Raw genomic sequence first — 13,676 nt, 5'->3', positions numbered from 1 at the left:
AAGTAATTAGAACTACAGACTACTGTAGAGAGTATATCTTCGCCAGTTTCAGAGTTAAGGGTGCTGAGTCTGTCCTGACTATGGGTGCAATTTACAGAATTCCTAACACTGATGTGTCCGAATTCCACTTTAACCTTAGAAATCTAATACTAGATAACAGACTGAACAAAAAAATTTAATTATCGTACGGGACTTTAATATTGACCTCTGCGAGCCGGAAAACCCTACTGCTGCCAGCTTCCTCAACTGTATGAATTCCTGCTTCCTCATACCCTTAATCACTAGACCTACTAGAATCACTGATAGTACTGCTACGACTCCTGATCACATCTGGACCAACATAACCTCTCCGCTTACTTCAGGTATAATCACCGACAGCACTACAGACCATTACACCACGTTTCTCCTAACAAACAATAACAAACCACCTCTAGAGACAAGGGAAATAAGCTTTAGGCTGCACAATGAAACTGCTATAGGCAATTTTATAGCTGCTGCTGCTAATGTCAACTGGGAGTCCGAATTAGGTAACATAGGGGACATCAACCTAGCAGTGTAATCTTTTCTTCAAAAAACTCTCAGCCTTTATAACACCCACTGTCCTATGCTAACGAAACAAGTCACAGCCAAAAGGCTAAACAATCCTTGGCTTACAAAGGGAATCCTTGAATCCATTAATAAAAAACATGTCATTGCGAAGAAGTATAGGTTAAGAATCGTCTCCAAAGAATTCTCAAAGAATTACTCATTATTGCTATCTAAAATAATTAGTAGAGCCAAAACTAAATACTACGAAGATAAATATACCCAACCAAAGGGCAACATTAAGAAAACATTGAGCACAATTTCACAAATATTGGGATCAAAGAAAATTTTAAATAACAAACCAATACTCCTGTCCAATAACGATGGCCTGCTTACAGCCTCTGATACTGCTATTGAGTTCAATAGGTTCTTCCCTTCCATTGGGTCATCCCTTGCAAAGGATATTCCATCTTCCTGTACTGATGTTCAGGACTATCTTACAGGAAACTATCCACAGTCTTTGTACCTAAAGCCCTCAAATTCCACTGATGTTAATGAGATAATCATTTCCCTTAAAACCAAGTCTAGTGCCCTTGAGGAGATACCAACTTTAAATTACAAAAAGGCCCCCAGATCTTTAGCCCCTGCTATTGCATTGCTCTTCAACTTGAACACCAAACATTTCCAGATATTCTAAAAAAAAAGCGAGAGTAACCCCTGTCCACAAATGTTGTGATCTCACTGAAGTTAACCACTACAGACCTATATCAATCCTGCCAAACTTGTATAAAATATTTGAAAAACTAATGTACAAGCAGCTTTACTCTTATCTAGCCAAGCGCAATATACTTAGCTCATGTCATTATGGCTTCATGCCCAAAAAAAGCACTAACGATACACTTATTAGTATGAGTAACTTGATACATGCAGCTCTTGATAAAAATGAGTTCCCTGTTGGGTTATTTGTGGACCTGCGTAAGGCTTTTGACACTGTCAACCACCAAAACCTTCTTCTTAAATTACATCATTATGGAGTCAGAGGACACTCCCTGCAATACCTCAAATCTTACCTTACTGACAGGCTGCAGTATGTTTCTGTGAATAATTCAATTTCTCCCACCCTACTCATCAACATTGGTGTTCCTCAGGGCAGCATACTTGGCCCTCTCCTCTTTCTCATCTACATTAATGACCTTCCAAATGCCTCCCAACACCACAAACCAATTCTATTTGCTGACGACACAACCTACATTTACTCCAGTCCTGACCCCCTTGGTCTAAATGTCACAGTGAATACTGAGCTAAATAAAATCCATCTTTGGCTAACTGCCAACAAACTCACCCTCAACATTGACAAAAGTTTCTATATTCTGTTTGGCAATAAATCCTCAAATCAAATAAATCTTAGGATAAATAATACCCAAATTTGTAACAAAATATATGGCAAATTTCTTGGCGTTCTCATTGACCCCAAGCTGAATTTCCAGGGACACATTCTAAATATATCAAAAAAAGTTTCAAAAACTGTTGGCATTCTTTCTAAGATCAGATATTATTTACTCCGCCCTGCCCTGGTGACTCTCTATTACTCCCTCATCTATCCATATTTCATCTATGGTATTTGTGCTTGGGGCTCTACTACCCAAAATAATTTACGTCCTCTGATTACTCAACACAAAGCTGCTATTAGGACAATATCCAATTCTGGCCCCAGACATCACTCGGTACCCCTACTCAAATCTTTGAATATGTTAGATAATAGGTCACTGCACATCCTCTCATGTGTATTATATATATATATATATATATATATATATATATATATATATATATATATATATATATATATATATATATATATATATATATATATATATATATATATATATATATATTTATATATATATATTTATATATATATATATTTATATATATATATATTTATATATATATATATATATATATATTTATATATATATATATATTTATATATATATATTTATATATATATATATATATATATATATATATATATATATATATATATATATATATATATATATATTAGTATATTTTGGTAGCAGTCTTTCCTGTAGACATATATTATTAAATATGACCGAAAAAGTAAGATTAATAATTCTAACACGAATTTTCTCAATCTTTCGTACATTACGCTTCACTGTTGGAGGTAAATCAAAAATCACTTCTCCAAAATTCATTTTTATTTCATCAAATTTCATTTATTTCATCATTCATTTTTGATTTAATCAAACTAGAAATGCTCTTCAAATCAAGGGACCCAGAATGTGGAATGACCTTCCCAATCATGTTAAGGACTGTACCTCTCTCAACCAGTTTAAGATAAAAACTATGCACTACCTAATTAATTCCCTTTAACCTACCTTACCCCTATAATGTCAATCCATGTCTTATTTAAAAAAAAAACTGTTTGTCGACCTAATTGTATTTTTGCTGTTTTCCTGCCATGTTCCCCCCTTTTTTTATTTTTTTTATTTTCTCAACATATTTTACACTTTAATCTCAATTAGTATTAAGTATTAGGCTTTAGTGTTTTTCCTGCCCGAAACGCTTTGCGTAATAGTGGCTGTAAGCATTGTATGTACTAGCTCTATCTATAAATTCATTAATATTTTTATTACCCCCTGTATGTATGTACTTTACCTGAATAAACATTTGAATTTCTTGAATTTGAATTTTTTGAAATCATAGTGACGTTCAGTACCAAGTAAATTGTAAATGATAATTGCCTTACCTTGAAAACGTCCCAGGTGGGATGGGCTGCCGTCAGAGCCAAGCCACACAGGAGCAGTATTGACACCTTCATCTGTTGGAATAAGGAAGCAAATCATTATATACATAGGCCTTAAATATTATATTTAAATGTCCGTTGCTGTTATGTAACTATAATGGGAGCTTATATTACTATAATCATAAGGTACATGGTAATGACGGGGTGGACACAGCTGCCCACTTTTGTGAACACTGAAGATTTTAACTGCAAATGATCATTTCTATAAACAATATCTACTACAGTGGGAGATCGTCAACACTCAATTACAATTAATTCTTGCGAACACTTGGTAACTAATGTTGCAGACATTCAAGGTTCTCACTGAAAGGTGGATTTCTGGGGCTGTGTGGGGGAGGGGGAGGGGTTTTATTAGCCCATTTTAGACCACCAATCAATTTGACTTCTCGGTACCACGATGATCTTGTTTCTTGAAGGTCGGCGTTCGAATCCCAATGGTCCAAGTAGCTGGGCACGTTCTTTTTATTCGTAAAATCCTATACTCTTGTCCTCATATCCCTTCAATGTGCTATAATCATGCTGGCTTAGCGCTTTCTCAGTATAATAACCTTCCCCTTACCAATTTAGATCAACGGGGTGCCGCCTTAACCTGACCTTGTGTGGGTTAGCAGACCTCCTTCTGCTGTTTCCATTTGCCATGTTGCATCCGCTTCTAGGTTTTGACTTCTCGTATGATTCCAACTATCATCATGCTAATAATGTTGAATTCCGTTGAATGGTTCTCGCATGAATAAGGGACAGACAATCTCACTTGACGCTCTAGGAATTATTAATATTGATAATGTTCAACAAATATTAAATAAAATATTGTCATAAATTTCTTGACGTCCTAATGCTTTACATTTCGAGATGAGTTCCAATGGATATGCTAATTCCTTGAAAACGTTCAGTAAAACCTTTACTTCAAAATATTATAGATGCATCGAATTTCCTTACTGAACTGTAGAGTCGAAGAGAACATTAGCAAGACTTTAGAGTTTTACAGACGAGGAGTCACAATAACGTGGAAGAAGTATGGTGACCAAATCACACACTAGAAAGTGTAGGGACGACGACGTTTCGGTCCGTCCTGGAACATTCTCAAGTCGATAGAGTTTTACCTTGGCTGGAAGAGTGGTATAGACCGCTGCTGAGTGTGGACCGCTGCTGAGAGTGTGGGATGGTGGAGTGTGCGCTGGGACAGTGTTACCTGTGGTCAGACCTGGAGTCTCTCCCAGTGACTAACGACACTACTACTTATATGCCTCCCTCACTGCTACGTCACCAAGCTGAGTTGCCTCAAACACTTCTCTCGCGAGTTAATTTATTCATGAGACTATTACAATGACAGTAAAATAATATAAACTGGAGATATGTTGTTTAGTTTAAACATTTTACATGATATATATATAATATACTAAAGTGAGAGTTGAGTAAGACGCATGTTGGTGAGGTCACACACACCATATTAGTGACTGAGGTGTTTAGGAAAACCTTCCAAGATGATGGCAATACATAGCAGTCTTTGTTATAGAAACCTTGGTTCTTATTGACGTTTTGCGAGTACTCTAATTGTTGCTCTTCTCTTTCCAGCTCTTTCCAAGCTACGGAACTTAAGTGTAAAATTGTCGGCTAATGAGACAAGTGGAAGATGAACCAATAATTTATTTATCATTAGTTTTCGACCGAGATGAAGAGCTTGCTTTTCAGATAATTCCATCTTCAGTACCGACCACCTCAGGTAATGTGTGTCTCCTCTGATAATTATATTTCCAGCGGCTCAGTTAATAGCATTAGCTATTGCATTGATATTAAATATTTCCAGAAGGTCTGCATGCGTTATATACCATTTGTTTTGATAAGAAATATTTTTAGCAAGTGAGCAAATGTTTTTCTTTAACTTCATATATTCAGTTTCAGTTTCGACTCTCATTAGACTTCACTCAAACTTCCATCACCTTACTAAAGCCGAAAAGTCTATAACTCTCATCTTCCTCAACGGATTACTTGCTCTAAACAATTCCTTTTGCTAATGCAGTTGTTCTTAGCTTATATGGGCATCGTATGCTCTATATTTTAACATCATTTTGGTAAACATCAGGTCTTGTGTTGGGTCACCTGAACACCTGGGTCCTCCCTACTTTTCCCTGTTGGCTCTTTAATATGTTACTTCAAGAAGTGTTTATAAGTGGCATCTGCCAGTGTTGCTCTCTATCTCGCATCTTCCAGCGGGAACTTTATTTATCACACTCAGTTTCTCAGAGATAAGAATCCAGAAGCATTTACCCTCACTTAGTCCTCACTCTCACTATCACTGCGGCTGTCTTTTCCATTACCTTTCAGCATGTTTTGATGAATTTGTCGTATATGTTGTAAATAAGGATGTTGAACCTAACAGAAGTTAAATCATAAAACTAAAAAACACAGAATTTTTTTCGGAATGGATATAAAAAATTGTTCTGAAAAATATATTTCTGATTCCACTAAAAAACATTACCCGCCTGTTTAATGATTATGCTGGTATACCACTGGTCTAAAAGAGATTTTACTGTTCTTTAATGGAGTCACAATAATCATAGAATCCAGTTGTAATATTATATGTTTTTATTATTTTTACCATAGGAAAATAACTTTATCATCACCTTATTTAATGTAAATTTATGGGAGTTGGTTGAAAACAATTATGAGAAACTCATCTCTGTTTTACTGTTAATGGTCCTCAATAAAGAGGATATACCCTATAGTCTAATAAGGGGTACAAGTGTTGTGTTGGCTGACTCTTCAGAGGTTCCATGGCGTTTTGCCTTTTTTTTATGATATCTTCAACAAAACTGTTAATGAAGCCGTTGTTGACTAGAACCTGCCTAACCCTACAGAGTTCTTCATCGACTTCTCTAATGGTTTAGTTAAAGATATCATAAAAAGAAAGTAGAAACGCCATGCAACCTCTGAAGAGTCAACCAACACAACACTTGTACCCCCTATTAGACTATTTTACAGCAACTTTTTTTCGACGGCTCATAAAACGGAGGAAAGGGTCCTGAAAGATATTGTTGATAGAAACGTTATCCCTACAGACCAAAATCAGAAAATGCAATTGACAATTTACTATAAAACCAAGAAAAATGCTACCTTACTCATGAAAAACTCTCCAGACACAAAGCAGAACGCTTTGAAGGAAACCAACGTCGTCGATGCCTTCAAATGCCCACTTGGGGACTGTAAGCCCCAAAGAACTCAGTATATAGGAAAAACAACAACGTCTCTTTCCAGGCGATTAACAATGCATAAACAACAGGGCTCCTTCAAGGAACATATAATCTCTTCCCACAACCAGACCATCACCAGAGAAATCTTAACAAACAACACAGAAATCATCGATAAATACAGCAATAGCAGGCGGCGCGACATCAGCTCGACACATCAATAAGTCAACATCAGCAATCAACAGCCAATTAATGCTCAACTATATTCTACCCTCTTCACGATCCCGAACAATATAGAAGCATCAAGAGGAGGTATGGGCCAATAGGCCTTCTGCAGTTACTTCCATTCTTATGTTTTCATACCCAATTTATACCCACTGTTTCGTGATTTTTCTTGTGTTTGTCACCTCACTCAAAACTTTTGTGCCATAACACCTCAACCAAAACTAGTATAAGTACGAAAATTGTTTTATGTTTTAGTCAGTCAGAGTCAGTCGCTGAGTGTAGCAGTACACAGTTACAGTCACTCCCTCAGTTACTCTTTTAGTACAGTGTAATCATGTCTCCCCAGGATATGACTTTCCTAACCATCCTTCTTGAATTACTAACGTCAGAAGGACAGAGTGTTCTAGTAGCAAGAGCAAGGAAAATTGCTGAAGACGACCCAACCCTAAACGAAGCACCGTGGCAACTTGTAGGCAACGGAAAGGTAAACAAATGAAGAAGAACCGAAGAAACGTCCAAAGAAACCAAACTAGAAGCCAACCAGAACTCAAGAGCAGCACCCAACCTAATGCCAAGGACCATATTCAAAACCAAAAAACCAGTTGATGGTCCCACTTATGGAAAAGAATAATCCAGGATCAGATCATAGAGCCAAGCCCGACATTAGAGGTATATATAACATATCCACAGCTAATCCGGATATAATCACAAACCTCAGGAACACAGAACACCTAGTTGAACTGAAACCAGAAGAAAAAATCACCAAAATGATAGTTCAAAATTTCCCGGTCGAAGTTCATGCAAACAGACTCCTAGAATGCCCAAATGTCACAACGGTGGAAAGATGCAAGCACAACAATATAGAAACAAGACAGGTTCTTGTAACAATAAAAGGACCTCGCATCAACACTCTGAGTGTTGGGATCTATGGTCACTTCACGCTGAGACTGTACAACCCAGAACCCATGCGGTGTTTCAAATGTCAGCGCTTCGGCCAACACAAAGATGGCTGCAGAGGCCCGGAACGATGTGGTGTATGTAGCGAGCTCCACAATACCGACATATGCAAGAATCTGCACAAAGAAGGCAAACAAACGAAAGCAAAATCCCCGAACTGCGGGATACACATCACGCCTAGAACAAACGATGTCCAGAAAGGGTAAAAAGAATACTAGCTTTCGGATCAACCCAGCAACCCAAAGTAACAACTTCTAGACCCCAATCGACCAGACCCTCGGTAAAAAGCCAGTGGTACACTCCTGAGCAAGTCCGAATAAATGAAGATCAGCAACAGTCTGACGCACCAAATCCTTCTAGTCTGAGCAAGAACAGGGCCTCCAACAACTGGAGGAAACAAAGAAGCACTACTCCACTAGGAAACAGCAACAGAATAGATCAAGGTAGCAAAACGAACATACCTGTCGTTGCCATCAAGACCTCCCAAGTAGAAATGATGATCCCTACATCATCAAATGCCCCAGTAGCTGGATGTAGCAAAGACGCTTCAACCCAACCAAGAGTCACCTCACCCACCAAGAAGAAAGTCTCCACTCCAGCCAAGAAGACACAAACCGTCGGGAAAACCAGTACTGTAAAAACCATGGACTCAATGATTCCACTATAACGGAAAAATGGACAACCTCAAAATAATACAATGGAATATTGAAGTATTCAAAAGCAAAGCACAAACCCTCAGAGCAGTGTTTCTTAAGGACAGCATTGATATTGTTCTACTTCAAGAAACACTCACCAAGACTGGCAGAAATATCAATATCCTCAGTCATAAGCAGTCACTACACCTACTATCATCTCTGGCGACTTCAACGCTCATAGTGAATTACTACTTGATTCACCAAGAACTGACGCCAACGGAAGACATATTGAACAACACATTTTGGATGAAGTGCTGGAAATCAGTCTGCTTAATTCGGCGGAACCAACCCACACTGGGGGGCGGAAAGTTGGATCTCACGTTTGTTTCCACCAGTATTTATGAGTTGTGTCATTGGTCAGTGGATCATGTTCTGACTAGTGACCACTTTGCTACAAAAACAGTTATTATTATAGCACTACCTCATAGACCTCCAGCTCCCGAGCCCGGATGGGACTTTATCAAGGCAGATTGGACGAAGTTTAAGGAAGCTCTCGAAACTTGGCACCAAAACTACACTCCTCCTGACAACACCGAAGAAATGGAAAAATATTTAGTAAATGCAATACATAGAGCAACAAATCACGCCATCCCCAAGAGGAAAACAAATAACCAACAACACAAGGACCATTGGTATTACTGTGATAGGATCAAAGAGCTACATAACAGACTAAATCGTGCACTAAAGAATTTCAGAAGAGATAGAACCGAAGCTAATCTAGGACTTCTTAGAGCTGTCAGAGATCATGTGCACGAAGAAACAGCAAAAATCAGAGAAGAAAAATGGCTCGAGTGGTGTGGCAAGCTAAATCAGCATACGTCCTTGGGCGACATCTGGAGGCAGATCAACAAGGCCAAAGGAAAATCGCCTCCTGCTCCGCCGCACCATGTTCATCCAGAGCAAGAAGCAGAAAGGCTAGCAAATCTATTTGCTTCAAGAGCCAGTTCCACTCAACTTCCTCAAACAATTCTGACTCACCAACAAAGACTTCAAGCAGCATGATGGAAAAAAATAGACGATGCTTTAGCCTTACCTGACGAACTAGACCAACCTTTCAATCTGAAAGAACTCAGAAGTGCTACAAAGAAAACTAAAAATACAGCTCTAGGCAAGGACAAAATCACTTGCAACATGCTAGCCAAGCTAGGAGAAAAGGGTGATGAAGCCGTCTTGAATCTCATCAACAGAGTATGTGTGACAAGAACCCGACCACTCTCTTGGAACAGTGCAATTATAGTTCCCATTCCAAAACTTGAAGACCCAGGAAATCCAAGACCCATCTTATTAACAAGCTGTCTGGCCAAAACTGCAGAGAGATTGGCCCTTAATCGAATTGAATGGGAAGCCAATCCACTACACCAAAATATGTTTGCTTACAGAAAAGGTATTGGAACCACAAAATGCCTTACCTCCCTCCTGGATCAAATCAATGACAAACCTGGAATTATTAATCTTACCTTTTCGGTCATATTCAACAACATATGTTTACAGGAAAGACTGTTGCCAATATATATATATATATATATATATATATATATATATATATATATATATATATATATATATATATATATATATATATATATATTTATATATATATATATATATATATATATATATATATTTATATATATATATATATATATATATATATATATATATATATATATATTTATATATATATATATATATATATATTTATATATATATATATATATTTATATATATATATATATATATATATATATATATACATATACATATATATATATATATATATATATATATATATATATATATATATATATATATATATATATACATATACATATATATATATATATATATATATATATATATATATATATATATATATATATATATATATAAATATATATATATATATATATATATATATATATATATTTGTATATATATATATATATATATATATATATATATATATATATATATATATATATATATATATATATATATATATATATAGAAGCAGAAGCCTTCCCTCTGCTCAGTGTCTCATTGGTCTCTTTTAAAGCCTTCTGCTTTGTGTCTGGAGAGTTTCTCATGAGTAGGTTGGCCGTTTTCTTGGTTTTATAGTAGATCGTCAATTGTATCTTCTGATTTTTGTCTGTAGGGATAACGTTTCTATTAACAATATCTTTCAGGACCCTTTCCTCCGTTTCTTTCAAAACTGTTGTAACATATCACCTCACACAAAATGCAGGTATAAAATTGGAGATGTTTAACCTCTGTTCAGTTATAGATGTGTGTGTGTAAACTAAAGTCTTTGAAAATGTAATAAGTTTTACGAAACGCGCTCAAGTGTCGCGTCAGTCTAGAAATAAAAATGAATTTTGGAGAATTGATTTTTCAGTTACCATCAACAGTGAAAAAAATATAAGAAACATTGAGAAAATTCGTATTAGAATTATTAATCTTACTTTTTCGGTCATATTTTATAATATATATATATATATATATATATATATATATATATATATATATGTATATATATATATATATATATATATATATATATATATATATATATATATATATATATATATATATATATATATAAGTTTAGTCTACAATCTAAGACTCCAAGTCTAAGACTCCAAGTAAGTTTAGTCTACAATCATCAGCAGATTTCCTAGAATTGATCAAATCTACCCAGCCCGATGGAATCATCGCTTCCCTGGACGTTGAATCCCTTTTTACCAACGTCCCAGTCGACACAACCATAGGAATGATACTGGACAGAGTATACAGAGACGAGAGCACCCCCAAATTAGACATACCTGAGCCACACTTGAAAAGTCTTCTCGAAGCATGTACAAAGGAAGCCCCTTTCATCAGTCCACAAGGAGACATGTATTTACAGATAGACGGAGTAGCAATGGGCTCCCCCTTAGGAGTTTTATTTGCTAATTTTTATATGGGAACCATCGAAGATAGGGTCTTCAGTAGCAGACAAAAACCAACTGTATACTGCCGTTATGTAGATGACATATTCGTAATAGTAAAAGACTCAGATGAACTAATTGACCTAAAAAGACACCTAGAGAGAGAGTCAGTACTCCGATTTACACATAAAAATAGTGAAAATAACAGTCTGCCATTCTTGGATGTACTAATAACAAAAACAGGAACCTCTTTAAGCACCAACGTATATACCAAGCCCACCAACATAGGATTATGCCTGAACGGTAGAAGTGAGTGCCCCCAAAGATACAAAGCCAGTGTTCTCAATGCTTATATTCGTCGAGCGCTTACCCACTGCTCTGAATGGAGCAACGTGAGTAGAGAGTTTGAAAGAGTAACTCAGGTATTGGTGAACAACGGATATAGCAACGCGGAAATAAACGCTGCTATAAGAAGACACTTGGACCGTTGGTATAATTCAGAACCTAGAACAGAAACCACAACACCCCCAATAAAATTATATTACAAATCAACCATGCACAGTGAACATATAAAAGAGGAAAGAATAATGAAAGAAATAATCCGTAAAGGAGTAAAAAGCACTACTCCTAACCAAAACATAAACCTGATAATATTCTACAAAACCAAGAAGACTTCCGAACTCCTTATCAAAAACAGCCCGAAGCCGACGGAGAACCCTCTACAGCAGTCAAGCGTTGTATACATGTACACTTGCCCCCACGAAGGATGTAACCTTCAATGTAAGTACATAGGTATGACGTCGACCAAGCTGACGAGGCGTTTGACATGCCATCTTCAATCTGGTGCCCCTAGGAATCACATGAGACAAGCCCATGACATTACTCTAACAAGAGAAATGTTGAACAAGAATACTTGCATAATAGACAAAACCCAAGATTCAAGAAGATTACAAATTCTTGAGGCAATTCACATAAGAATAGAGCGACCTACCATGAACACCCAAATCACGGAACTATTTACTCTACCCACCATGAGAGTAAGGACAAGACAAGAACATATCGATGCCAACACAGAAGACAATGTCCAACATAACAGGCCAATTACACTGGATTAATCTTTGTGTTTAGATAGGAGATGCCTCGTATGGGAGGCCTTCTGCAATAAAGGCCTTCCAATAAGCCTTCTGCAGCCCCTATGTTTATCCCTTATGTATCCCCCCATGTTTTTCACCTTCATTGTATTATCACCTGACCTAATGCGGGTATAAAATCAACTAGTATTGTAAGATTGTTCACTTGAGAATGAACCATGGAGGTTCGAAACGTCGTGCAAATTATACAAATAAGTGTAATACACTCTATAGTAAATCACTTCTTTTCTTCACCTTAAAAGTACGAAAATGAGTTTTGGAGAACTCCTATTCCAATTAAGCCCTGATGCTAAGAAAATAGTTAGAGGGATAGAAGCCCTAAACCAGAAAATAATAAATACAGAATATGCGGTCATATTCAATGAAACATGTTTGAAAGAAAACCTGCTGCCAGTATACATCAATATATATATATATATATATATATATATATATATATATATATATATATATATATACAATACAATATACAATATATATATATATATATATATATATATATATATATATATATATATATATATATATATATATATATATATATATATATATATAAACGTATATTGTATGCCACGTGTATAGCACAACCAGTACTACCCTCCCCCTCTCCAAGCCGCCCCAGTCCCCTCCACCACCCTCAAGGACATTCGACAAGCGCACTTCACTACTTCCGTTGACCCTCACTTCTTCCGGCCTCCACAATCAGCCGCGGTCTCCAGCTAGCACCTTGTAGTGCTTGCGGGGGTCGGTCTTTGGCTCTTTGGTCCCAGCTAGCTGAGGGGACACCCAGCTGACATAACCGCTACACCAGCCAACCTGGCCATGACCCAGTGTGTTTGCCCTCCTCCATAGAATAATGCACAGTTTAACTCTCTCAACTGAGTTGAAATGGAAGGGGTCCCAGCGGTCGGGCAGGACTCCACAAGCCTTGAGGTGCCAACAACTACTCTTAAAAGAGGTTTTTGCCGAGTATGCAACAAAAACAGCGCTATAAACACCAACGGTGGTGTTATCCACTTACACACACTGTCAATGAAGCAAGATGTAAAGGTTCCCACCAGCCTCCAAAGGGAAGCATCAATGATGCTAAGGATGCAATGTATGCCTCACCGTCCCTCCAAGGAGGGACAAATCACTTGCTTCCTCGGTCCTGAGGGCGATAAATGAATACCCAAGGTGGG

General features: G+C 36.9%; 1 protein-coding gene across 2 annotated transcripts in view; it reads right to left on the bottom strand.

The window, feature by feature from the left end:
- Positions 1 to 4,568, bottom strand: part of LOC123751113 (digestive cysteine proteinase 1-like) — a 150,994-nt gene extending 146,426 nt beyond the window's left edge. For both annotated transcript variants that reach the window (XM_069316527.1, XM_069316528.1), the window contains exons 1-2: positions 4,456 to 4,568; positions 3,299 to 3,370 (exon numbers count right to left, since the gene is read on the bottom strand). In XM_069316527.1, coding sequence (XP_069172628.1) covers positions 3,299 to 3,370 — 72 coding nt within the window. In that variant the 5' untranslated portion in view covers positions 4,456 to 4,568. The remainder of the gene's footprint in view (positions 1 to 3,298; positions 3,371 to 4,455) is intronic.
- Between the last annotated feature and the right edge of the window lie 9,108 nt (positions 4,569 to 13,676).

Source organism: Procambarus clarkii, chromosome 84 (genome assembly GCF_040958095.1).
Source record: "Procambarus clarkii isolate CNS0578487 chromosome 84, FALCON_Pclarkii_2.0, whole genome shotgun sequence".
NCBI classification, from domain to species: Eukaryota; Metazoa; Arthropoda; class Malacostraca; order Decapoda; family Cambaridae; genus Procambarus; species Procambarus clarkii.
The sequence above is the reverse complement of the archived record's forward strand: the minus strand, read 5'-3'. Positions and strand labels throughout refer to the sequence as shown.